At 37.1% G+C, this 27,840-nt stretch overlaps 1 protein-coding gene across 1 annotated transcript; it reads left to right on the plus strand.

The window, feature by feature from the left end:
* On the plus strand, nt 1-27,838 carry LOC306845471 (alsin-like). Its single transcript, XM_079378309.1, has 35 exons — nt 1-189; nt 805-875; nt 991-1,139; nt 4,905-5,956; nt 7,351-7,527; nt 7,696-7,843; nt 10,352-10,520; nt 10,690-10,786; nt 10,879-10,956; nt 11,939-12,133; nt 12,311-12,482; nt 13,062-13,251; nt 14,220-14,285; nt 14,506-14,668; nt 15,559-15,690; nt 15,880-16,008; nt 18,581-18,651; nt 18,735-18,801; nt 18,879-19,081; nt 19,157-19,222; nt 19,304-19,402; nt 20,010-20,174; nt 20,289-20,400; nt 20,704-20,781; nt 21,167-21,300; nt 21,392-21,556; nt 22,624-22,741; nt 22,860-23,017; nt 23,103-23,210; nt 24,014-24,190; nt 24,287-24,332; nt 24,485-24,546; nt 24,637-24,786; nt 25,383-25,479; nt 26,035-27,838. The coding sequence occupies exons 2-35, from the start codon at nt 859-861 to the stop codon at nt 26,071-26,073; spliced, it is 5,049 nt and encodes a 1,682-aa protein (XP_079234435.1). The 5' UTR covers nt 1-189; nt 805-858; the 3' UTR covers nt 26,074-27,838.
* Nucleotides 27,839-27,840: the final 2 nt, after the last annotated feature.

The raw sequence follows: 27,840 nt of genomic DNA on the forward strand, positions 1-27,840 counted from the left end.
TCCGTCCGTTGAAGCGCTCACAACAGCACCATAACAACACACCCGATTAGCATCATCATAATCATAACGAGCTTCGCTCTGCTGTATGTCTGCTCTCATCACCGGCTTATTTTACATTTCTGATCAGGTGTTTTAAAAACTGACAAGAGTCATCCGTTTTCTGTCTATCTGAGAATCTGATATATCGAGGTAAGAATGAACGAAGCATCATATTTATTAGCTTGAGTGATATTAAAGCAGCGAATAGAATGAAAATTATAAATATTTCTGTCTTCTAGCGACTGTATTGTGGCTTTACAGTGGTATTTTTCATTCAGCAGTTATTTAACATGATCCCCACCTGTCGACGTGGATGTAAATCTAAATTTGTTGTGCTTTAATTTCACCAGACGTGTAGTTTCATATTAGACAGCTTGTGCTTTAAGTAACAACTCAGGAAAGGAGTTGTTAATATTCATTTCGGAAATATTAGACAGTATTCCAGATCTGTTGTTTATCAGTTCAGCTGATGATTTCATCACAGCTCTGGTCACCTTTGGCCCTGATCTGTGTGTGTACATGTGTGTTTACACTGTCAGTCTTTGTCAGGACTCTTTGCTTGACACAAATTCTGGACTCGTAACTTATTTTACAACTAAAAAGAAATGTAGCCTAGGTACAGAAATGCTCAGAATTACCTCACCCACTTTGTGACTGGTTCCATGAAGTATTGTCTCAGGGAAATTAGCTTAAACATACAAGTCACTGTCAAACCCTTTGTTGTTATTCAGAATCTGAAATCATTCATCGCTTGTTCCCTCGCAGGACAATCATTCGAAGTGACAAACGCAACAGCTGTGATATGGGGAGCGTTTAGAGATGGAGAAGCAGATAAGGTGAGCGTGTTCAAAGACAGACTGCCAGCAATGTTGAACAATGCATCGTTTGTACACTTCTTAGTTTTTTTGTCTCATGACTTTTCTAAGAGTGTATTCATCGCTGTGTTTGTAGTTGTGGTGAGGAGGACGGTTCTGGAGAGAGAGGACTTCTCCACACATGGAGGGGATATTCTTACAGCACCACACCAGAGAGGGTGCTGCTCTCTCGGCCGGTGCTCCAGGCTGCCCTGGGAGCTAGACATGGCGTTCTGCTAGTAGAGGGTAATATATGTATTATTCACACAGAATAGAATTTGCTGAGCCCTTTTTTAACAGGTTATGGTCAGCATCGAAGTGGAAGCTATTTACATGGTCTTATTGTGTACAAGTTATTGGTTGCAAAGATTTTTTTTTCTTTGTGATCTTTCATCAAAATGTAGTAACATGATCTGCCTTGCCAAGCTGACATCATTAGCTCTGACAAGTCTTAGAAAAGTAACACAGTGATTTAAGAGGATAAGTCACCCCCATACATAAATACTCATCGATTACTCACTCAGAAAGAGCTTTCAGAATCAGAATCAGAAAGAGCTTTATTGCCAAGTGTGTTTGCACACACAAGGAATTTGTCTTGGTGTTATGAGCTACCAGTACAGAAAGTACAAACATAGTGCAGACAACATATAATTAAGGTGATAAAGAACACTAATGAAGAGAATATACAATAATTAAGAATAACAATAGTAATAAAAATAAAAATATACAGAAAAGAGACTTGGCCATAGACAGAACTGTAAATGTGCATGTGTCCTATGTACAGATGAAGGTTTGATGGGTTATTTACAGATGTACAGTACCGGGGTGTGTTATGTGTTGTTAAGGTGGGATACGGCCTGGGGGAAAAAACTGTTCTTGTGTCTGGCTGTTCTGGTGCTCAGTGATCTGTAGCGCCGGCCAGAGGGCAACAGTACAAAGAGAGAGTGAGCTGGGTGTGAGGGGTCCAGAGTGACTTTCTTAGCCCTTTTCCTCACTCTGGAGGTGTAAAGTTCTTGGAGGCTGGGCAGAGGGGCACCGATAATTCTCTCAGCAGTCCTAACTGTCCGTTGTAGTCTTCTGATGTCTGTTTTGGTAGCTGAACCAAACCAAACAGTTATAGAAGAACATAGGACAGACTCGATGATTGCAGAGTAGAACTGTTTCAGCAGCTCCTGAGGCAGGTTGAACTTCCTTAGCTGGCGGAGGAAATACAGCCTCTGCTGGGCCTTTTTCGCAATAGAGTCAATGTGATTGTCCCACTTCAGGTCCTGAGAGATGGTGGTGCCCAGGAATCTGAATGACTCCACTGAAGTCACAGTGCTGCTGTTCATGATGGTGAGCAGGGGGGTTTCTCCTGAAGTCCACTATCATCTCCACAGTTTTGAGCGTGTTCAGCTCCAGGTTGTTAAGACTGCACCAGACAGCCAGCTGCTCAACTTCCTGTCTGTAAGCAGACTCGTCACCGTCCTTGATGAGGCCTATGACTGTAGTGTCGTCCGCAAACTTCAGGAGCTTGACAGAGGGGTCCTTTGATGTGCAGCCATTGGTGTAGAGGGAGAAGAGCAGTGGGGAGAGAACGCAACCCTGAGGGGCGCCAGTGCTGATGGTGAGAGTCCTGGATGTGAGTTTGCCCAGCCTCACTAGCTGCTGCCTGTCTGTCAGGAAGCTGGTGATCCACTGACAGATGGAGGAGGGCACAGAGAGCTGTCTCAGTTTGTCTGAGAGAAGGTCAGGTATGATGGTATTGAAGGCCGAGCTGAAGTCCACAAATAAGATCCTTGCATAATTCCCAGGTTTGTCGAGGTGTTGCAGGATGTAATGCAGTCCCATATTGACAGCGTCATCCACAGACCTGTTTGCTCTATAGGCAAACTGAAGAGGATCCAGCAAGGGTCTAGTGATGTCCTTCAGGTAGGCCAGGACCAGTCTCTCAAGTGACTTCATGACCACAGACGTGAGTGCGACAGGTCTGTAGTCATTAAGTCCAGTGATTTTGGGCTTTTTGGGGACGGGAATGATGGTGGAGCGTTTGAAGCAGTGGGGAACTTCACACAGCTCCAGAGATCTGTTGAAGATTTGTGTAAAGATGGGGGCCAATTGGTCAGCACAGACTTTTAGACAGGCAGGTGAAATACCGTCTGGTCCTGAAGCTTTCCTAGATTTCTGTTTTCTGAAGACCCGGTTCACATCCTCTACACAGACTTTAAACGCAGGTAGAATGGTGGGGGAGGGAGTAAGGGGGGTTGCAGGGGGGGAAGGTGAATGTGTGAAGTGCAGATCAGAGCGGGTGCTGGGTGTCAATCTGGCCTTTTCAAATCTGCAGTAAAACACATTGAGATCGTCAGCCAGTTGTTGATTCTCTGCAGACTGTGGGGGTGGTGACTTGTACATGGTGATGTTCCTCAGACCAGTCCATACCGACGCCGGATCGTTGGCTGAAAGTTCTTTTTTCAACTTCTCAGAGTAGTTCTTTTTAGCCACTCTGATCTCCTTTGTTAGTCTGTTCCTGGCCTGGTTATACAAGATTTTATCCCCACTTCTGTAAGCGTCCTCTTTGGCCTGACGAAGCTGTTTGAGTTTCCCAGTAAACCACGGTTTATCATTATTGAATGATAAGAATGTCCTGGTGGGGATGCATATATCCTCACAGAAACTGATATATGATGTTACAGTCTCTGTGAGTTCATCAAGATCGGTGGCAGCGGCTTCAAAAACAGTCCAATCAGTGAGGTCAAAACAAGCTTTTAAATCTTGCTCTGCTTCATTAGTCCATCTTTTAACAGTTCTTAATACGGGCTTAGAAGATTTGAGTTTTTGCCTATAGGTCGGTATGAGATGAACCAAACAGTGATCAGAGAGCCCCAGAGCTGCCCGTGGGACAGAGTGATATGCATCCTTAATTATTGTGTAACAATGATCCAATATATTACTGTCTCTGGTGGGACATGTAACGTGCTGTCTGTATTTTGGCAGTTCGCGGGAGAGATTTGCTTTATTAAAATCTCCAAGAATGATTAAAAAAGAGTCCGGGTACCTTTGCTCTGTTTCAGATATTTGTTCAGCCAGCTGTTGCATCGCGGCGCTCACGCACGCGTCCGGAGGCACGTACACATTCACGAGAATGAAGGAGGAAAACTCTCGGGGCGAATAGAACGGCTTACAGTTTATGAAGAAGGCCTCCAAATTAGGAGAACACATCTTCTTCAGAGTTGTTACATCTGAACACCAACCTTCATTTATGTAGAAACATAGTCCACCACCTCTCGTTTTCCCCGTTAGCTCCGTGATGCGGTCTGATCTGAACAGCTGATATCCCGGCAAATGAAGCATGTTATCTCTCGTGTCATTCCAAAACCTGTTTAACTTTAAATGACGTTTGCATTTTATTTTGAGGCAAACAATCCTATAATAAAAAAATCTGAGACAGGATCATTAACATTTGGATACATGGAGGTGTTCTCAAGGGTGAATGTGACTCGCAGCCTCCACAACATGATAAAAAAGTTTTCTTTTTGTGTTGTTGGATATTTGTTTCACAAGAAAACTGCAGAAAATTTTTCATGTTCATGTTCACAGTGATTTTCAAACTTTTTCACTGTTAAGACTGCCTCTATATAGGCTTATTGCCTCTATAAAGGCCGTTCACACCAAGAATGGTAACTATAATGATAACTATAACTAAAGTTTTAATAACTGTTCTAATTCTGTGAGAAATGGAAGTCAACAACACAACTATAATGATAACACACAGAGGAACAATATTGTTTCAGAATGATTATTTCAGTATACATCTTGATTTTGCGTTAATATTATTTTTATATAATTAATTGAAATAATTAAGTCATCCCGTGACCCACTTGGAAGTGTACTAATGTCCCCTAGTTGGCACCGGCCCCTTGGTGGAAAACCATTGCTTTAAACACAAGGTTGTGAAAAGAATATTGACTATTGTATTTCATGCATTTTTCATTATTAATTATAATAATGTCACAATTTATATACTATATTTAGGGGGACAAGTCTACAGCTTTGGCGAGCTGCCATGGAAACAGAACCAAACATCATCAGCAGTGACTGAGCCCGTTTTGGAGGCAGTTCTTAGCGAACAACGTGTTGTTTTTGTGGCTGCTGGCTCCGCCCACAGTGGAGTCGTGACAGAAGATGGAGGAGTGCACATGTGGGGAGAAAATGCTCATGGCCAGTGTGGCCTATCTGGACTCTCTGTTATCCCTAACCCCACCCCTGTGGGTGTGCTCGACTCGGAGGCCACAGCTCCTCAGACGGTGAAGATCCTGGAGGTGGCGTGTGGGGATCAGCACACTCTGGCTCTTTCAGCCAAGCATGAAGTCTGGGCTTGGGGAAGCGGGTGCCAGCTGGGCCTGAACACTTCAACGTTTCCTGTCTGGAAGCCCCAGAAGGTAGAGCACCTTGCTGGAAGGCATGTGTTGCAGGTGGCCTGTGGAGCTGCTCACAGCCTGGTTCTGGTATGCTGTCTTCCCCCTCCACAAGAGCCTCGGAAACAAGACAAGTGCGGTCAGTGCAATCAGCTGCTGTACATTATGACAGACAAAGAGGACCACGTTATTATCTCTGACGGCCATTACTGTCCACTAGGTGTTGACATGGACAGCGCTGAGGCCAAGTCTGCATTAGAGGGCAGCCCAGATCAGAGCTCAAGGGTTAAGCAAGGCAAGAACTCTCCTACAGAAGCTGGCCCATCCATGCCAGCTCAGATCCCAAAATTACCCGCCTCCAGCACCAACCCTGAAATTGAAAGCACACCTGCCTCTGAACCCCAAAATCAGGTTCTTGCATCTAGACAAGGATCTGTAGAACCAGCCATAGAAGACTCGGCAGAACCTGAAGCTCCAGCCACAAATGGAGAGGTTTGTGTCGAAGCCTCAGAAACCAGCACCCTTGAGCCGGACGGTTGTAGAGCCACACGGGGGAAGTCCTCCCCATATCCCGATGAGCAGGCAGTGAAGGCTTACCTTAAGAGACTTTCTGATCATGCCCTGGCAGAGCACACCACCAAGACTCCCTGCACGCTTCATTCTGCTCAGGTTAGTCTTAAACACAATGTCCAGCAAGCATTTAGCTGATATATGAATACCAGATTTGTTAGATTTATATACATGAATTATACCTTTTTTATATATTTAATTTGAACCTTTTCACTTTATAAAATAGTGTGATTATTATTTAAAAAAAATGAATTTGGTATTAAACCCATAACGTTATTCAAATTCTGTCTGATATCTATGAGCTAAAAATTTATTTGATGTTATGGCCAATAATGACCAGTATTAAAATTCAATACTAATGAGTCTAAATGAATTAAAAATAAAATACAAAAAACTAAAATCAACAAGTGCAAAATCAATAAGTGAATTGGGGTATAACAACATAATAATGCAGAAAATGAAAAAAATTATATTCATTTTAAGATTTGCTGAAGATTACTTTTAAATTAAATTATTAGTGTTTGTAAAGATTGTAATGTAAATGTAAAAATGAAAGTAAACACTACATATATGGACAACTACGTGTATTTATCTACACAACTATTCAGAAGTTTAGGGAAGGTAAGAAGTCTCATCTGCTCACCAAGGCTGCAGTTATTTGATCAAAAATACAATAAAAAGGTAATATTGTGAAATATTATTGCAATTTAAAATAACATTTTTATATTTTAATATATTTTGTAATTTATTGTAATGTATTTGTGATTTATTCCAAAACTGAATTTTCAGCAGTCATTACTCAATTTTTCAGTGTCACATGATCATTTTAATATGCTGATTTGGTTCTGAAAAAAACAATTTCTTCTTATTATTATTATTATCCCAGTTTAAAACATTTGTGCTGCTTAATATTTTTGTGAAAACAATTGTAATTTTTTTCAGGATTCCTTAATGAATAGAAAGGTTTTGTAACATTTATGAGCTCATTTACTCTCATTTTGAATAAATTTAATGCATTTCTGCCTACAAAATAAAAATAAAAATCTTGCTGACCCCAAACACGGAACAGCAGTGTATGCTATGATGCCTAAATTTACTCGTAGCATTTACAGGACTGAATTTAGTTTTTATTTTTTTATTTTAGTATTTTTATTTATTTAGATTAAATATTTAATGCATCTTTGCAGAATAAAGGTATAATTAATGAAAAACTTACTGACCCCACACTTTTGAACAGTAGTGTATATATTTGTATATCTATATCCATATTTAATATAAACAAACAATGAACTGTTAGCACATTAACATGCTAAAACCCTGTTTGAGAAGTTGACAACTTCACCTGCAACAAATATTATAGGTAAAAATATCTAGATTTGTGTATTTAGTTAAAATCCTGCTATCACTATCCAACTATTCCAAGCCATCATAAATCAAACTGTTCAATTGCTTCTAAATGCACAATTCTAGTTCTCATATCTTTCGTATCACAGCTCTCCAGTGACCGTGCTGATTGTTTCACCTCTGACCCCTTGATCCCGGTCGCCCAGTCTGTGACTCCAATGGGCTCCGCATTGAACAACTTGGTGGTGTCCTGTGCCACTGCAGTGGGGGAACGTGTAGTGTCCACATATGAAGCTCTCTCTCTGAGAAAAGTGATTGGTTACTGGGTAAGTTCTTTAACAGTATGTTTACATGTTTGTTACATCTGCTTAAACATCAAGCCAATACATTTTCTACACATTTATGCCATTTTCACTCTTAGCACTTTTATTGGGAAGAAACTGAAAAATAATGATCCAGCTGTGATGTGTTTGACCAAATTTTTTGTGCTCCAGGTTCCAGGAGAGGGCCGTGAGCGAGTAGAGGACAGACTCCGTCAGGAGGAGCCCATGCAAGGGAAGAAAAGCTCCAGCCTGGGGGACATTCGAGAGGAGGAGGCGGAGCTTAGCCGTCGCCTGTCCCTGCCTGGCCTGCTATCTCAGGGTACACACGCTCTCCTTCTCTTACAACTAGTGTACCGTCTCCGTAAGTCTGCATGGACATGTGTGTCTACACTTGAGTTTTCATTAGCATGGACTAGTTGATGAGCTTCTTGCAAAGTTTTGCCTCTCTCATCCATCAACTCATTGCATGCTTGGTGTTTCTGCTGCAGAGGCTATGAATAACTAACAACTCCATTCCTTTTTGTGACAAATTTGATAAATATTTAAAGAAAATGGTCTGCTTTTTTAATCATCTGAGTGTAGAGAGTCTGTACTGCCGTTTATACGCATAAGAACCAGAGGAATGATTGCTATGAATGTATTCTTTTATTAGTTGAATATGTGCAGTTTAATCATAATCCTGAGCAGTGTGTTAAGACTTAGTGCATTCAGTTTAAAGTAAAGCCCCTGCAGATCGCTGCCTAGTTGATTTTTGCTTACTGCAATGTGTTTGTTAATGGTAATGGTTGTATTGCCATGGCTCCTCAAATTTCTGCCGATGGCACTTGTGGACAGGTTTCCCATATATTGCTGTTGCCAAGGTTACAGACATTGCAGAGTTTGAGGTGAAGGAGTCGGCATCCAGCACGAAAACTGACGGTATTTTTGTGTAGTTGCAGTTATAAAATGTTTTAGATTTAGAGGTAGATTTTATGGGTGAATCTCACAGTCACATGTCTCAATTTCAGCTCAAACTGTAATGCACCCAGATGTGTTACTTTACATCACTTTAGGTTTTTTGTAATTCTCATTGCCTGTGGTGATTATCTATATTAGAAACATAGTAATATTGTAAATCAGTAATGCAAAATGTGTTTTAATTGAATTTAGAATAAATGAAAGGCAGTATCACGATTTCTTGAAATGTATTTAATATTTTGCAATTTACACTTCCATTCAAAAGTCTGTGGTCAGTAAGAACAGAAATTTTGGTAACACTTTTACGGTGTCCTTGTTTCATGTTACATGTACTTATCATGGAAATAACAGTAAATTATGCTTAATTACATGCAACTAATGCTAAAACAAACCCTAATCCTAAGTAATTACATGTTGTTAATTAATATTACTCAGTACCTAATTGTATAATTACTCTAACAAGGACATCTTAAAATGAGGTGTAACCGAAATGTTTAATGTTACAAAAAAGTTACCAATTTGATATTTCTATTTTGAATTAATCCTGTTCTTTTGAACTTTCTATTCATCAAAATATCCTGTAAAATGTGTATCACATTTAATGTGTATTAAATGGCACTTTTTTTATTATTGATATTTTTAAGAAATGTTTCTTGAGCACCAAATAAGCATATTAGGATGATTTCTTAAGAATCATGTGACACTGAATATTTGAGTAACGGCTTTGCCATCACAGTAATAAATTGCATTTTAAAATATATTAAAATACCAAGGTTATTGTAAATTATAATAATATTTTACAATATTATTGTTTTACTGTATTTCTGAACAAATACATGCAGAATTAGTGAGCATGAGAGACTCAATCTTACTAACCCAAATTTTGGATGGTAGTGTAAATGTGTAAAAAATAAAATATCAAAATTTTACTTAACTTTAAATTACCTTTTTTTGAAAATTATATATTTACACATGACAGTAATCATTCAATTTGGGTGAAATTGTGCATACATTTTCAAGAAATAATGTGAGTGAAAAATCTACTAAAAAATCTTCCTTTTATTAAATTAAAATACAATTTCTTAGTTTTTCTTAGAGTTTGGTTAGAAATATGAATACAATTCATGTGTTAAAACACTGTGTGATTCGACTTTAGTGAAAAGTAGTCCTTCTGGTTTTTAATATGCGTGATCAAAACAAGTTCAAGTCTCTAGTGTGTCAGAAACGTTCTGCTTTAGTGATTTGCATGCTTTTAAAGTGATTTACATTTAGTTTGCTGAGTTAGAGATTGTGATGTGAGGACTTTTTGAGGTCTCTCTGCTCATGAGACTCTAGGATACCTCACCCTGGTGTGTTTGTCTGAGTTCATAAATCAGCTGAAGCTTGATGCACAGGCTAGAGAAGACAATGGTGGCCAGCTACCTGCAACACACACACCTTTTCTCATCTCCTCACCCCCACCTATGTGACAGATGGACCCCAGTGGGGCTGGAACATAACTCAGCACGGCAGCAGATTGTGTGTGTTTTGTTTGTGTGTGCACCTGGCCATACCATGTATATATGTGTGTGTGTGTGTGTGTGTTTTGCAGAGAGTTGAATTGGAGTTGGCCAAGTCTGTGGTTCTGCGTCTGTGCTGTTAAATGATTCATGTGAATTTTCCCTATGCTGTTTGTTTGTGTTTATATGGCAGAACTGAACTAATGCATATTCAATGAGGGACAAACTGCCTTGAGTTGCGGTTTCTTATGATCTGTCATTTTGTGTCTTAGTTTAGATGTGGACTGTGCTCTGCCTCTAGTTATTGATGTTCTAAATTTCTTTGAATGTGTTTTTTGGTGGTGTTTATTTTCTTGTTCACATTCTCTCAGTGTCTCCACGTCTTTTGCGGCGAACGAGTCGCCCCCGTGCACGGGCCATCCCGCTCGCTCCAGGAGGCATTCCTGAGGCCGATGCCCACCTGCCTTCTTTGCAGACAGAAGTGTGGAGCTGGGGACGTGGCCAGGAAGGGCAACTTGGACATGGAGACCTCCTTTCCAGGTCAGAATCCTCCCATCAACAGAGCGGCCCAGTCCTGACTCTCTTCCCTAAGCGCTGATGAGTTACATAAGATTCCAGGGCTTTAAATTATAATGTGCTCTGCTAAAATGACTCATTAGATGCATTACAGAGGAACATAATGTGGTGATTTCTTTCTCGTTCTTTTCAGACCGCAGCCTGCCTGTGTAAAGAGTCTGAATGGTAAAGAGGTGTTGAGAGTAGCTGCAGGTGCTCATCACTCTCTCGCCCTGACCGCCCAATCACAGGTGACACACTTCACCTGCATATCCATGTCTGTTCTCTTGAGCGGTGAGTCTGTATTAGTGTAATCCTCCTCTAATGTGTGTGTGTATGGCAGGTGTTCTCCTGGGGCTGCAACACTTCTGGACAGCTGGGACACATGGAATCCCCCACCACCCTTCCTCACTTAACCAAGGTACAGTATGCGCATAAAACAGAAAAATATCACAAGAGGGAGAATAAAATACCCTGCCTGTTGAAATGGTTTTTAAAAGTTAAAAAAATTTAAAACCATTACTTTGCATAATTGCATTTTTAGAATTAAGAAAAAAATAATAAATGTATTCATTTATTTTCCCTTTAAGATTGAGGGTTTTTTCCAGGTTTTAAAAATGCTGCAGAAATGACAAGGTTAGAAACTGTAACACTTGTGCACACCCAGCAGCAATGTGAGTCTTCAGACATTAAGTGTACACATGCTCTGGTTTTCTTTGGCTGTGTCTTGATCAGCTCTCTAATTCACTAGACAAAATACCGTACAATGCACAATAAAAACCTGTGAGCATCAGCTCATGTTGTCATGTTTTCTTCAGTTTCTTAAGCTGTTAAAAATGGAGGACTAGAACATATTTCATGATGCCACTAAATATTATCGACAAGGCAGAAGAATGATAAACAAAACAATTCATACCAATAGGATGTTGGTTATGATGTTATTGATATACAGTACCAATGATATTTTAATGTGCAATCACATAATCATGTTATAGTCAACCGAGTCATTCGTGTTCCACTGTTTAGTGGATTAAAGGGATTCTGTCATTAATTACTCGCCCTCGTGTTGTTCCAAACGTGTAAGAGGTAAGACCTTCGTTCATCTTCAGAACACAAATTAAGATATTTTTGATGAAATCCGAGAGCTTTCTGCCACTGCATAGACGGCAATGTTACTACCACATTCAAGGCACAGAAACATAGTAAGGACATTGTTAAAATAGTCCATGTGACATCAGTGGTTCAACCGTAATATTATGAAGCTACGAGAAGTAATTAATGGCAGAACTTTCATTTTTAGTTGAACTATCCCTTTAAGGCCCTTGCTATGGCCCAAATTTGTGTTGACAACATACTGATTCATGACTGGTTTGCATTGTTTGTCCTCTTTTGTCTTTGCACAGCTGTCAGATGGGATTCGCGTGTGGGATATTGGGGCGGGGCAACAACACACTCTCTTATTGGCTGATGGAGATTGTATCCAGCCAATCCTGTACTACAGTGGTCAGCAGGTGAAAGAAGTGATGGAGCAAACTGAGGATGGGGAGCAGACAGGAGAGTACACACAGCAACCAGTGCTGCTGCCCTTTTGTATGAATGTGAGCAAGCCTTTTGCATCATAATAATCATCATCGTCATTATAATTTCAGATTTCTGTTGTATAATTAACATTACTCAGTCATTACTAGATAATGTTGAATACTACTGTGCTCTGAATGCTGTATTATTTATATGACTTGTAATGACACTTTTCATTTTGTATGTGTTTGTGGTAGTTGGGCTATGTAAGCAGTGTGTGTGCAGGAGGACGTACATGTGCGGCGTTGACGGATCGTAATGTAATGGGTTTTATTGCCAGCCTGCATGAGCTGGCGGCCGCAGAGAGGAAATATTACTGTAAACTCAGCAATATCAATAGTCTTCTGCTCCAGCCACTGCTCAAACTGGGTATGACAGCGTGTGATGATAACTTGTTTTGTACTCTGATTTAGACTCCCATTAGCATATTTCCATTACAGCCTTGAACGAGCTGTACAAGTATGGTGTAATTCAGTGGCAAGACTAGTGCAAGTGAAACAGCTGAATCGTTTAGAGTTCCTAAAGTATGTAACAGGGTTATTATTGTTAACTGAAACTAAAACTAAAACTGTAAAAATAAAAACTTTTTTATTTGAAATCAAATAAATGTTAAAATCAAAAACTTAAACTTATTTTATTTTAACTAAATAAAATAAAATGAACATACTATATAGAAATATAAAAAAGACAAAAACACATCAAAATATTTTTGAAATAAAATTAAAGTGTAAATATAAATATAAAATGTAATTCAAAATATCAACAGCAATAATAATATATTGGTAAGCAATAATATATGAAATATAATATAATCATGCTTAAGTATTTTTGTTTAGAATTATACAGAAATGAGGCTCAAAACAAGAAATGATTTTGTGTCTGTGTGTCTAATTAATTATTTGGGATTTTTAGTTCTCACATTATTATAATTTTTTTTTTAACTCTTAGATTCCCTAAGCTCCGCCCTCGGTCAGTCCTCTGCAGGGCTTCTGCAGAATCTGATTGGACGATTGGGCCGGCTGTCTCAGCTCACGGGTCAAAACTCAGCCTCTCTAACCTCCTTCCTGCGGCGTTCACGTGATATCCGAGGTCTTGTTATTCTTGATGATGCACATCTGTTCCTGGACACATATTCAGAGTAAGCCACACACACAATTAGAGAAACTGAAGGCATGAAGTGGTTACTTTGGTGATGACCTCAGCAGATGGAATAAGAGATGTTGCTTGCTGTTTCTTACTCCATGCTGATTAAAGAGAACATGTCATGCAAAACAGAATTTAAATTCTCTTTTAAGTGTACAGTGTAGACATGCTCTGAAGTTCACAATGCTCACAAAACTTCCCCTCCTAGCCCATCTGGGCCATTTATTGGAACATCAACATGGCTGCAAAAATGAGTCATTTAGAAGTCATGGTTGTGATGTCAGAGATATTAGCACATTTAATAATCAGCCAGGTTTGAATACCAATGTTTATTAAGTGTTCAGCCAGAGAGCTAGTTAAGACCAACTAGATGAACACAGTTAAAATCAGATTATTGTAACTTGCTGTATTCCTCAATTTAAAGATGTTTTAGCAAGTTATATTCTCTACAGAGCTGGACTCAATTAACTTCTAATTCAAAAGGCATCAAATAGATTTTATACTTCTGTGATGTATAACTGAAAATCAAATGTATTTAATCAGACAGAACCTCAATTGGTTCTTTAAGTTATTCAAAATAATCGTATGTTCAGCCACAGCCTTAAGATTTCTTTTAAGGTGGTTGTCCTCATTTTTAAAAGTTTTCTTAGTGGGACGAAGTTCTGAGTGTGTGACGTTCTGGAAAACCTGGAAATAGCAAGGAGATTTTTTTTTTTTTGAGTAATTAAAATGAGAAGCTTAAAATGAATGGAAATCTGTGTTTTCAATACATTCATTTCATTAACTAGAAATTTCTCTTCGTGGCTGCAATCTCTATACAGTCATCATTTATATGTATAAAAGGTTTCAGTAATAAAGAATTACCTTAAAAGTCATAGGAATTTATTGTTGTACCCTCCTTCTCAAGTCAGCTCATTATCCTAGTTGTAATAATGTCTTTATTTTTGTAATTGTGTCATACAGGTACTGTTCTGCAGTTGGTGATCTGTTAGTCATGGGAGGATTTCAAGCACTTGTCAAACCTTGTCAGTAAGTAGTATATGTGGGTGTTAGACCCTGTCCCAAGTGCTTTCCTAAGCCTCTGCTGGCCTAGGATTCCACATTGGCCACAAAGCTCTAGAGTAATAACATATGAAAGTATTGCGAGGGAATTATTTGCTATTGCTGTTTCAGTGTTCATATTTACATAATTATAGATTGAACTCTATTACCATATAAATTAAGACTCTCTGTCTGACTCTGTTTGAAGCGATGTGTTTGGCAAAGGGGCCGAGGTTGTTCAGAAGTTGTCTAAGTGTTCTGAAGAGGGTTTGCCCTTAGCGGATGTTCTGGCGCATCTCTTTTACCTGCCCATAAAACACCTGCATGAATATGGACGACTGCTGCTCAAACTGGCTACCTGCTATGAGGTGGTGGGTACTCACTAGAAACACAGTAACACTTCATGATTTGTCATAACACCTTTTAAATGTACCTTTTTAAAAGTACCTTTCATTTTTTTGGTCACACTTTATTTTAAGGTCCAATTCTCTTAATTAACAAACCATTAACTATGACTTTTGCCTCAATAAACTAAATTTAGGTAATGTGTAGGATTAGGAATGTAGAATATGGTTATGCTTTATAAGTACCAATAAACAGTCAATATGTTAATAATAGGCATGCTAATAAGCAACTAGTTAATAGTGAGAACTGGTCCCTGTACTAAAGTGTTACCATTTTTTAAATATTATTGTTTTAAGGAATTATTTATTTTTTCAATGTATTTTTTGCTTATTCAGGTATGTTGGGTTACTCTTTTGGTTATTCACACATACAATTATTGTTTGTACTGTACATACAAAATGCTTAACCCCGACTACATTAAAAATAATTTACAAAAATCTATTTATTATTTATTTATTATAATGTTTTCGATTTTTTTGGCTTATTTTGTGTATTTATTTATATGCATTTTTTTGCCTATTTATATATGTGTGTGTGTGTGTATACATACACATATTGATAATTATTTATATATTTATTGCCCATTTTTATTTCTACATTTCTATATTTATTTTTTTATTTATTTATTTTTTTTGCTCATTCATATATTGCTTACTTATTGCTTATATATTTATTTTATTTTATTTATATAGTTATTTTTTGCTTATTTTGGGTTATTCTCTTTTTGTGTGTATGCGTGTTCAATAAAAAAGTGTAATTGTATTCTATAATAACAGGCCTGGCTGTATTGTCCACTGACTTTTTTACTCAATACACCGTCATTACATAAAATCTCACTGCTGTATCTGTGTGACAGAGTTCTGTGGATTATCAGAAGCTGCAAGATGCCTGCTCAAAATATGAATCCATGGCTCTTCATCTGAAGAGGAGGAGGAAGGAAGCCGAGTACACGCTCCACTTCTGGAAGAGCTTTCCTGGAAAGATGACCGTGAGTCACCCTGCTGCTGTCAGGCCCTTAGAAGCACTTTGCCTGTCAAATGCCAGTCAGTTTAATGTACACCAGACAGCCAGGTGCTCTTCCTGCTGAGCAAATGGTTATATTTCAGTGCACTTGTGGAGGAGAGCTTGAACGTGGATGAAGTTGGGCTGGTAATCAAGAGTTCTCCTCTTCTTTCAGGACTCTCTTCGTAAACCGTCTCGGCGGCTGATCTGTGAGAGCAGTAATAAGGCTTTGACTCTTCAGAACGCAGGCCGTTTTTCTGTCAACTGGTTCATCCTTTTCAACGACGCCCTGGTTCATGCACAGGTTTGCCCTTCTTTTTATACTTTAGTTTCACCGCCATTTCAGTATCATTTCTGCTTTATCTCTGCCTTTTCTGTTAATCTCATCCTTCTGTGCTTACACAATGCTTTCACTTCAGTTTTTTATTCGCTTACAGGGCCAAACTAACAATCTGTTTTCACTGACTGATGTTTTAGTGATGTTTATCTTTGTTTTGGTAGGGCATGGTCCCCTATAAGAGTCTTGTAAGTATGGGCTGTACGAATGAAGAGTTTCCTCCATAGCATACTGTCCCCTAGTGCCCAAGGATGCACCCTACAGCTGTAGTGTTTGTCCAGTGCTGTTGTTAAAGGAACATTCTGAGATTAAGTAAAACTAGTGCTGTCAAATAATTAATCGCATCCAAAGTTTTGTTTACGTAATATATGTATGTGGACTGTGTATAATTATTATGTATGTATAAATACACACACATGCAATATGTTATGTTTATATATTAAATATATTTATTTATAATAGAAGTTATATGAATATAAATATAGACATGTAAATACATGTAAATATTTTCAAAATATATACTGTATGTGTGTGTATTTATATATATATATACATAATAAATATACACAGAACACACACATATATAATGCAAACAAAAACTTTAATTTGTTTGCGATTAATCGTGATTAATCATTTGACAGCTTGGGGTATCTGATTAATTCAGAAAATAATTTTGACACATCTTACAATAAAAAAACAAAAATAAATGTGTACGTTAATCAGTGACATTTTAGTAGTTTTTATTAATATTTTGAATTAGTTTTTTATTTTTCTGTTTTCATTTTAAATTTAGAGTAATTTTTAGTAACATTGTTTTTTGAGTTATCATTTTTAGTTTTTTTTTTTTTTTTTTATATATATGCCTACATTGCTTGATTAATTTTTATTTCAGTTTTAGCTATTTTACTACATCAAGTTAAACTAAATTAAATTGAGAAATGTTGCCATGGCAAGTTTTTTTGTAAAGGTTCAAGTGGTTTTAGTTAACTATAATAACCCTGTTGCAAGTCACTTTGAAATGAGACTACATTTCAAGGTGGATGAATTTTTGGTTGTGTGTTTCTTACTTAATTCTTCTGGGTGAAGAAGATATTCTCCACTAAAAAGTACTTTACTCATAGTTACATCAGTTACATCATTTTATTACACTTTTGCATCAGTGCGACTGTGCAACCATAGGCTTACATTTGAAATGCATTACTGGACAGACTGATGGATGTGTCAAAATGATTTTCTGTGACTACAGATGCTGTCAAAAGAAATTAAGTTGTATTTAACTCTGAATATTCCTTTAAAGAATCTAATCAATTAAAATGACATAGTATCTGTAATAGCTCAGTCTGAACCTCTAGTTTTTGACAGAAATTCCTGTAAGGTTTCATTTAGGTTCTCCTGTGTGGTATAAAAGCATAGAAAGATGACAGTACATCTGATTGGGTACATTCCAAGGCTTCCTGCTTGCAAACCCTTTGTAAAAGATATGTACCTGATTGTAGTAAAGGGCATGTTGTGCTGGATGGTTTTATGTTGAACAGTAGTGATTCTGTTTAATGCTGAGTCTCGTTTTAGTGGATGTCCCAGTGAGTATTTGAGATGATAATCCATTATTTTCCTCCCTGTTGTTTTTCATTCACACCTTTTACAGTGCGTGTATTTGTCTGTTTTTCGTTTCATCAGCATTATCCCTTTCCATTCGAAAAGAGCAAAAAATGTGCTTAGGAAAAAGAACCATATGTTCAACATTTTATATTTTAAAATAGTAGTCGACAACCTACAAACACTAAACCAATTGACAGTTGGTTTATGCTTGAGACATACTCGTGTTAAGTTTTTGACAAATATTGTATAGCAACAAACTTTTCACCATCATGATTATTAATTCTATAATGCTTTGAGTGAATTTAGGCGTTACACTGCCATTCAGTCTTTGGGAACAGTTTTTTTTTTTATTAAGCAGAAATGCATTAAATTAATCAAAAGTGGCAGTAAAGACATTTGCATTGTTTTATATATATATAATTTTTTTTTTTTTTTTTTTTATGTAGTTTTGAAACTTTCTACTCATAAAAAATGTAGCAATTTCGCAAAAATATTAAGCAGCACACCCATGTTCAACTCTTATGATAATAGTAAATGTTTCTTGAGCACCAAATCAACATATGAAAATGTATTTTGAAGGAACAATAAATTTCATTTTAAAATAGAAAAGTAATCATTGTAATAATTTTTATTATTTATTATTTACTTTCACCATAGGTTATATTTCAGCAGTGTTATTTGGGGTTTTAAAGCCTTTTTTTTTTTATTTAAGTTAGGTAAAGGTAATCTAAATGAAACGAAACCATAAAATGCATGCACATTTAAATATTTCAAATATATACAGTATATATAAACAGATCTCCTATCTGCTGATAACTGATGGTACTGATATATTGTGCATCAGTAATCAAGAGTGGACAGAATTGTGTACAATCCTAGAGGATTTATTTTCTGTATGCTTTTCTTGCATTAGTTCCATTTCTTTTTTAACCCCTCCTAGTTTTCTACTCATCACGTCTTCCCTTTGGCTACATTGTGGGTGGAGCCTATTTCTGAGGAGAACACAGGCCTGTGAGTGTGCCAGTCATGTTTATTAGCATTGTATAATAATGATTTGTTATGAAGAGTTATGACGTTTGCGTGCTTCTCTGCAGATATGGTTTAAAAGTGACTTCAGCTGAAGAGAGTTTCACTCTGCTGGCTTCGTCCCCAGCTGAGAAGGTATACCTGACCTGACTCAAAATGATGATTTACAGAAACCTGTATAGATAGTTAAACAGTGATGTCCTGATTCCTAGGCAAAGTGGCTGCGTTCTATAAACCAAGCGGTGGAGCAGGCACTTAGTGGACTTGGGCATGATGGGATACCTCCTTCTACGGGAGTAACGCAGAGAGCAGATCCGCCCATTTCAAGGACAGCGTCATACACATTCTACAAAGACAGTCGACTCAAGGAGGCCACGTATGAGGGCCGATGGGTCTCAGGGAAACCCAATGGACGGTAGGAAAGAGAATTGTGGGTGTGAAAGTCTTCTTAAAACTTGGAAGATGATGATTGGCTATGCCTGTGTTCTAGGGGTGTGGTCAAATGGCCTGATGGCCGAATGTATACAGGGACATTCAAGAACGGCCTTGAAGATGGGTTAGTGGCAACATTTTTTTTTCAGATTATTATGCCTACTTTCTATTTCTGGAAATACTTTAACTACTGTTTTCTTTGCAGTTTTGGAGATTACGTTGTTCCTAACAAAAACCTGAACAGCTGTGATCATTACCAAGGGCAGTGGAAGGATGGCAAGATGTATGGCTTTGGAACATTCAGGTGTGTGGTTGTCTGTTTATTTTTGTATATTATTTTTCTGTAATGGATATATGTAATTCTGTATGTGCAGTACCATTCAAAAATGTTTTAGAAAATGTTTTGTAGGATGTCTTATGCTCACCAAGGTTGCATTTATTTGCTCAAGTAAAAACAGTAATAATGTGAAATATTGGTACAATTTAAAATAACTGTTTCCCATTTTAATCATTTTTAAAACATCATTTATTCTTGTGATGCAAATCTGAATTTTCAGTTTTTCAGTTCAATTTTCAGTACTTCAGTCTTCAGTGTCACAAGATCCTTCAGAAATCATTCTAATGTCTTTATTTAGTATTGATGTAACAATTCTTATTATTACAGTTGAAAAAAGTTGTTTTATGCAAACCATGATACATTTTTATCAGGATTCTCTGATCAATAGAAAGTTCAAAAGATCAGCATTTATTTGAAATGGATATCTTTTGCGACATTAGAAATGTCTTTAGTGTCAATTTTGATGCTCAATAAAAGTATTTATTTAAAGAAAGAAAAAAGAAAATCCTTACTGACCCAAAAATTGGTTTGAGTTGATGTCATTAACTGAGTGTGTGTGTGTGTTTGTGTTCAGATATGCCTCTGGTGAAATATACGAGGGCTCTTTTCAAGATAACATGCGTCATGGTCACGGGATGCTGCGTAGTGGGAAGCTGAACTCCACTTCCCCCAGTGTCTTCATCGGCCAGTGGCAGTATGACAAAAAATCTGGCTATGGAGTTTTTGATGACATCACCAGGTATGCAAATGGACAAGTGAATTCACAAAATGATTGCAGCACTTCTTTGCCTTGAGATGTTGAAATGTAAGTGTGTGTGCATATGTGCATTATACTAACTGTGTTTTGTGTCAGAGGGGAGAAGTACATGGGCATGTGGCTGGATGATCAGCGTCAGGGGAACGGAGTTGTTGTTACGCAGTTCGGCCTGTACTATGAAGGTGCTTTCAACAACAACAAAATGATGGTGAGATTGACATACACACATTTGGTTTTATTTAGCAGTATAAGTATGTGACACCATGCTGTATTATGACTATATTCACAATATCTCATGCCCTCTTGTGCCTTATTGCGTTTATAAAACATTTACTACATAATAAAAATAATATATTTTTTTACAAACTGAACTAAAGAAAGTTTAGCTCCTTTTTTTATTCCCTATAGTCTCCTCACATTAGGTTTTATTATCTTTGAGGTGCTTTTGATTGTACAGAAATGATAAAACCTGATACACACACATTTTATTTGTTATTTGTTTCTCTCCAAGGGCACAGGGGTGTTACTCTCTGAAGATGACACTACATTTGAAGGGGAGTTTTCAGAAGACTGGACCCTAAATGGAAAGGTGCTACTGCTCACAAGCAAACATTTTAGCATGCACAAACATCTACACTAGCGGTCAATTTTATTTTTAAAGAAGTAAATATTTTTCATCAATGGCACATTAAATTGATTAATAGTGACAGTAAAGACATTTAAAATGTTACAAATGATTTCTATTTGGAATAATGTTTTAAATGTCTAAAGTTGATTTCTGAAAATATGTATCATGGTGTCCTCGAATATTATTCAGCACAACTGTTGCCAGCTTTGACAATAAGAAATGTTATTTGTTATATTTTCAGTATATTACAATGATTTCTGAAGGATCATGTGACACTATCAACAGCAATTTTTTAAATGGTAGAGTATGTTCACACGAACAAGCCTGTTATCATCTCTTTCTGCAGGGTGCGTTGACCATGGCGAATGGAGACTACATTGAAGGCTCTTTTAGTGGGGTTTGGGGAACTGGCCTAAAGATGTCAGGTTCCTACTACAAACCCAGCCTCTACGACTTAGACAAGGAGAAGGCTCATGCACTGTAAGCGTTTGTGTTGATCTCTGTAGCACAATTCAGTTTTTAGTGACATTATCAATGTTGATGGGGAACCGATGTGTTTGTGTGATTACAGCAAACTGGGCAGGTTAGCGGTTCACTCCGAAGAAAAGTGGAAGGCTGTATTTTTGGAGTGCTGGAACAGGCTAGGATGTGATTCTCCCGGACAGGGACAAACCACTACAGCGTGGGACAACATCGCCATAGCGCTCACTGCTAACAGGAGACAGCACAGAGACAGGTACACTTAAACACACACTCATTGCAGATTAGACCAGTTCAAAAACCTTCCTATGCCTCATTGCTCATACTAGTGCATGAGAAACTCCCCTGACACTCACAGAGTATTACAGCAGAGTCTGATGTTAACATGATGCTAAGCTAACAAATTGCTACTCTAATAAGCAGAAAAATAATACACATCATACCGGGGGTGGGTGGTTTGACCAAATTCTGAAATTACAGTAAACGCTAAATAATGTTATACAGCTGTAATGGTTCATGTCACAAAAAAATAATTTATATAATTAATCCCAATAAGGTAATGCCTGTTTTTGATAAACTGGTTAATTGATAAATGGAGAGTACTTTTTCTGATTTTTTAAATTATTTTTTTTTACTTGGAACTTGAAACATATGAAGCCCATTTCTGCCACATAAGAAAACTCTTTAAATTAATTATGACGCAGTCGAAATTTTGAGATCCTAAATTATAATTATCAGATGAGTCAAAATTGTGACACAAAAATAATTTATTAAAAAAAACTTTTGTCAGTTATGAGATAAAAAGTTGAATTTGTTAGAGAAAAGGTTTAAATGATATGATAAAAGGTCAACGTGTGGTAAAATGTTTTTTTTTTTCAAATCTCATCACAAAGAATAAATAGTAACATAAGATTTACAGAAATAAAATATAAAAAGTCAGACTTTTTATGACACTTTTTGTGTCATAATTCTGACTTTTTATTCTTACAATTATCACATTTATTGTCATAAGTATGATTTACCAAGGCATCTTTTTCTTATTTGGTGGAAATGAGGTTCCACATAAACCAAATTATTTCTAACAAATGAATATAATTGTAAATAAAACATATTTATAAACAGTTTTTTCCCTCATCTTTACCATCTTGGATGAAACCTTGTCGCAGTGCATTTTGGGATAGCCTTTTCTGTGAAGTATCTGCAGTTTTACCTTTGATTCACTTATTTAGATGTGCTTATTTTTTTATCTAGGAAGTTTTGGAACATGAATATTAAATGTGTAATGTTGAAATGTAAAGCTGAATGTGTGTGTGTGTGTTTCAGTCCAGAGTTACTGAGTCGCTCTCATCACAAAACGCTGGAGAGTCTCGAGTTTATTCCTCAGCATGTTGGTCCTGTGACGTTAGAGGTGTATCACATAATCCGTCGGTACCTTGTCAAGGTATGCATTGCTCTAGGTCATCAATGAACTAACACTGCCAACCTCATTTACGAACATTTATAATATTGTTTCTGTCATACCAGTGTATTTTGTCCCTATAATATGTTACTGACCCCAGGCATGTGATACCCCACTGCATCCTTTGGGTCGGCTGGTAGAGACATTGGTTTCGGTGTACCGTATGACGTACGTCGGTGTTGGGGCCAACCGCAGATTACTGCCCCAGGCTGTCAATGAGATTAAGTCCTATCTCAGCCGCATCTTCCAGCTAGTCAGGTACAGTAAGTGTGTCAGTCAGACTAAAATAAAGTCTGTTTTAAACGTCGTTTCCATGAATATTTATCTATGTGTTTGTGTTTAGATTCCTCTTTCCTGATCTGCCAGAGGAAGGAGGTTCACTGGCCGACCCTCCAAAAGAGAAAAGTGGTTCAGACCCTGCTGGGAAGCAACTGGAGTCTCCTAAACCTGGGTACGTAAGATGTCTCACTTATGAGAAAAATAATACATAGCACACTAAGAGTTGTGTGATTTGACCAAACCTTGATATTACAGTATGAATAATTGTATTTTATACAGTTGCTATCTATGGTTTATATCACAGTTAGAGTTAAATCAAACACAAGTCGTTTATACATTAAACACCACAAGATAATACATATTTTTGATAATCTAGTGAATTTATAAATTAAAAGTACTTTAATGGTTTGATTATTTTCTCTTTTTAATTGGAACCAATGGAAGCCAATTTCCACCACATAAGAAAAAAAAGATCTTTCATGCTTTGGTACATCATAATACAGGACATAAAAAAGCAAAATTATGAGATAAAAGTTTTGAATTGACAAAATTCTGACATTAAGTTTTAATTATGAGATAAATTGATGGAATTATGACAATTATTAAATTAAAAACTTTAACCTTGTGAAGGTTAAAATAATGAGATTAAGTCATAATTGAGAAAAAGTTAAAATATACAAAAATAAATTGAGATTGTCATAATTATGAGACAAATTGAAATTGACATACTAAATCATAATTATGAGATAAAACGTTTAAGCTGACAAAAAAGCATGCGATAAAACTTATGAACTTATGAACTTATGAAATTTTTTTTTTTTTTTCTAATTTCGTCTTTTTATCTCATAATTGTTTTCTTCATAAATTCAGACTGATTTGTCTGTTTTTATCAGCTGTTGTCTTTAACACATAATTTTTAGCAGTTACCTGATGTATTGTCTTGTGTGTGTGTGTGTGTGTGTGTGTGTATGGCAGGTGTGTGGTCAGCAGCTCTGCTCTCCTGCTGCCGGTGCTGTTGCCCCGTCTCTATCCTCCTCTCTTCACTCTCTATGCTCTAGAGAAAGAGAAGGAGGATGATGTATACTGGGAGTGTGTGCTCCGACTCAACAAACAGCCAGACCTGGCGCTGCTTGCCTTCCTCGGGGTGCAACAGTGAGTCTGACACCCAGCTACAATGACAAATACATTCAGTAGATTTGATTATCCTCTAGTGATCTATTTTACTCCCACTAATACCTGTTTTCATAGGAAATTCTGGCCTGTGACTGTTACAGTACATGGAGAAAAACAACAGGTAGTTAAATGTTATATTATGTAAGAGACTCTAAAAGTTTCTTTAAAAAGACTCATAAAGCTCCCTGTGAAGGCAATATGCTGATTATATTAGTGGAAATAAGACTGTGGATCATGAAGCAATACTCATGGGGGTATTTTGTGGGTGTGTAGGTTCTTTCGAGCACTAAGGACGCCTGTTTTGCCTCAGCAGTTGAGACTTTACAGCAAATAAGGTTGGAGATTTACAACAATTTCTAGCTAATAACGTTTGTCATTTTTCTCTGGTAAATTGTTTTAAGGTTGTTCTCTTTTTATGTCGACAGCACAACTTTCACCCCCTCAGACAAGCTTCAGGTCATCCAACTGACCTTCGAGGAGATAACCCAGGAAGTACTTGCACTTCTGAAACAGGATTTCTTGTGGTCTATGGATGACCTGTTTCCTGTCTTCCTCTTTGTTGTTCTGCGTGCACGGTAAGGATGAGATCACAAGGTTTCTAAGGCCCTGTTATTTGTATGTATGCATGTACACTACCTTTCAGTTCAGTACCTCGAGCTTTTTAATGTTTTTAAAAGAAGACTCTCATGCATGCCAAGGCTGCATTTATTTGATCAAAAATATAGTAAAAACTGTAATAAAATTTCACATAAAATGACTTTTTCATTTGAATATATTTTAAAAACTAATTTATTTGTGTGATGCAAAGCTGAATTTTCAGCATCATTACTCCAGTCCTCAGTGTCACGTGATCCTTCAGAAAGCATTCTAATATGCTAATTTAGTTCTGAAGAAACTTTTCTTATTATTATTAATGTTGAAAACAGTTGTGCTACTTAATATTTTTGTAGAAACCATAGTACATAAAGATGTGTCTTGGCTGACTAATAATGATCAGATCACACAAGACAGATACACTTACTAGGCATAAATGTGGTCTCAGAGAGAGAGAGAGAGAGGATGTGTTCCATTTAGACATAATAATCTTTTTATCTACATATGCTTTAGCACAGAAAATAACATTGTTTAAAAAAAGGCATGCTTTAGTTGACATAGCTGTTGTTCTCTGCAGGATAAGGAATCTGGGGTCAGAGGTCAGCCTCATCGAGGATCTAATGGATCCATGTGTTCAACATGGAGAGCATGGCATCATGTTCACCACACTCAAGGTATAGTGTATAAGGGTTTTTTACCAAAAAGTTTTTGTTTATATAGTATACGTGTGTGCACTGTGTATATTTTATATGTGTATATTATAGTATATATAAATACACACATGCATTTATTAAAAAAAAAAAAATCAAATCAAAGTTGTCCTAATGCCCTAAACAAATTACAAAAAATAGTCAAACATTGGTATATGTGACCACACTTTAGAATGTAAAAGCCAATCATAAACTGCCTCAGTGCTAATTTCATTAAATATTAATTGCATTAAATATCGGTATTAAACATTAATTATTCATTTGCTTCATACGGTTGCAGCAACTTTTATGTGATGTGTTTACCAATGAGAGAAACAGTAAATAATGTCTTAATTGGAATGATTAAGATTTACTTGATAAAAATGCTACTAACATATTGTGTTGTCATCTACTCAGCCATTTAAAGTAATTATCCTCATAAATATGCAAATAAGCATGTTATCTCAGGGTTTACAAATATACATTGTGAAGAGTGTGTGTACCAGTTGCTGTTCTGAAATCCTCCTCTTCCTCACTCAGGCATGCTACTATCAAATCCAGCATGAGAAGATCACGTAATGAACACATCTCTCCAAATGCATCTGGTAAGGCAGTGGAATGACTGACAAACAGACCAGCCAAGCAAAGTGTTCAAGACACAAAGTAGGAGGAGCTGATCATGTTCCATGCCTGGATCACATGGCCGAGAAGGGTGATTCCATTGGAATCTGAGCTCTCACGCTCAAACAGTCCAGTTTTTGTGCAATCTGTCTTTGGGTTTGCATTTATTAACATTTCTTTACATTTTTTTTTTGTGTCTTCCCCACTCAGAAAGCCATTATTGAGGCTTTTTAACTGCTGCCATTTCATCATGTTAAAGATATTTATGTGCTCCAGTTCAGTGTTCTTTTATTAAAGAGCCCATGCTTTGTTGGCTCAGAATGAATGACATTCAAGAACAGCATGTCATGAACACCTCTCCTTCCTAGCACACGCTGGTCGATCCAGTGTCAACTGTCTATTGATGACGTATGAAGTGCACTGTAAGACATCCGAAATAATGGTCATCTACCTCTGTCTTTGAAGTAAACTACTACATACATTTTCCTGATCTTATTCTATCATTCAGTGCAAACAGCGAACTGCCTTGGACCTAAATCATGAATCTGTTCACATAAATCAATAAAAGATGTGCAGCTTATTAATGAATGTCCAAGAAAACACAAAATGCAGACTTTTAATGCTGACTTCTGATCCATTTGGAGCTTTCAACTGTGCAGGGGCGGTGATCTGCTTCTTTATGTACAAATCTTCATTTACAAGCTCTTTGTACAGCCAAATTGAACTTAGTATTTAAATGGTTGACACTAAGCTGAGGTCAACACATTTTTTGTTCTTTCTCTATGCACTCGCACAGCGGATTTGTTTTGATGCACTCTTCTTTCTGGGAAGTGAAGTATTTTTGTGGTCAGTTTTCTGAAAATCTTCAGGTCTTTATTTCAGAAAATGGTTGGAATAGTTTCAGCTTTCCTCTGCATATCTGAGTATCCGTCTGCAATGTTTTTTAGTGAATGTCACTGGCACACTGGAAGAAGACCTTGCTCTTTGATGAACCACGACACTCAAGATTTGCATGCTGAGCTAATTCGGTCTTGAGATATATTTTCTGCATTTTGCTGTTGTTAAATTAAGCAGTTATTGCAGAAAGCACTGTAGTATTCGATGTTAAAATCAGTTTTTTTGTGAAGTATTCTGAAAAGTGCCTCTGACAGTGTTATGGACTTGTCATTACATCTCTGTACCCAGCAATAGCTTTGAGTTGAGTCTCACGTTTTAAAGCTAAACAGCCGGATGCATTATTTCTTTTATTGATATTGTTTTATTTATTTGATGGTTAGATCTGGCTCCAGCACAGATAATCTGAGCGATGTAGATAATCTGCAGGGTATTTCGCGTTCAGAGCACCAGAAGGACGGTGGGTTTGAATAAATGGTCACAAAACCCATTTCCAAGGATCAGAGATCAGGATTTTGATGCTTGCGTGTGATTGTATGTTACTAAACGTAATCGTGAATACTGTAATGACGAAAGACTGTTGATGACGCTTGAGATGTTGCATGAATACCATGGTTCATGTTGTACTTTGGGTTCAGGAAGGTAAGGTTTGTACTTCCATATCAGTTTTTCTATGCTGAGCCAAGGTGTGCGTATTAACCTGTGTATGATTGTATGTGTGTGCAAGTATGTATGAAGTTTCTGTGTCGTTTTTGAAGAATACTGTTTGTTCCAATTGTTACCGATTTATAATTCAGATGGATGGCAATAAAACAATGATTGGGAATTGAG

This window comes from Barbus barbus (genome assembly GCF_936440315.1).
Source record: "Barbus barbus genome assembly, chromosome: 25".
Lineage (NCBI taxonomy): Eukaryota > Metazoa > Chordata > Actinopteri > Cypriniformes > Cyprinidae > Barbus > Barbus barbus.

What these genes read in the sequence shown, in the direction of transcription:
- LOC306845471 (XM_079378309.1), top strand. An exon ending in TGGCGTTCTGCTAGTAGAGG is followed by an intron (nt 1,140 to 4,904) that starts GTAATATATGTA and finishes TACTATATTTAG; the next exon opens with GGGGACAAGTCTACAGCTTT. An exon ending in TCCGTCGGTACCTTGTCAAG is followed by an intron (nt 22,742 to 22,859) that starts GTATGCATTGCT and finishes TACTGACCCCAG; the next exon opens with GCATGTGATACCCCACTGCA.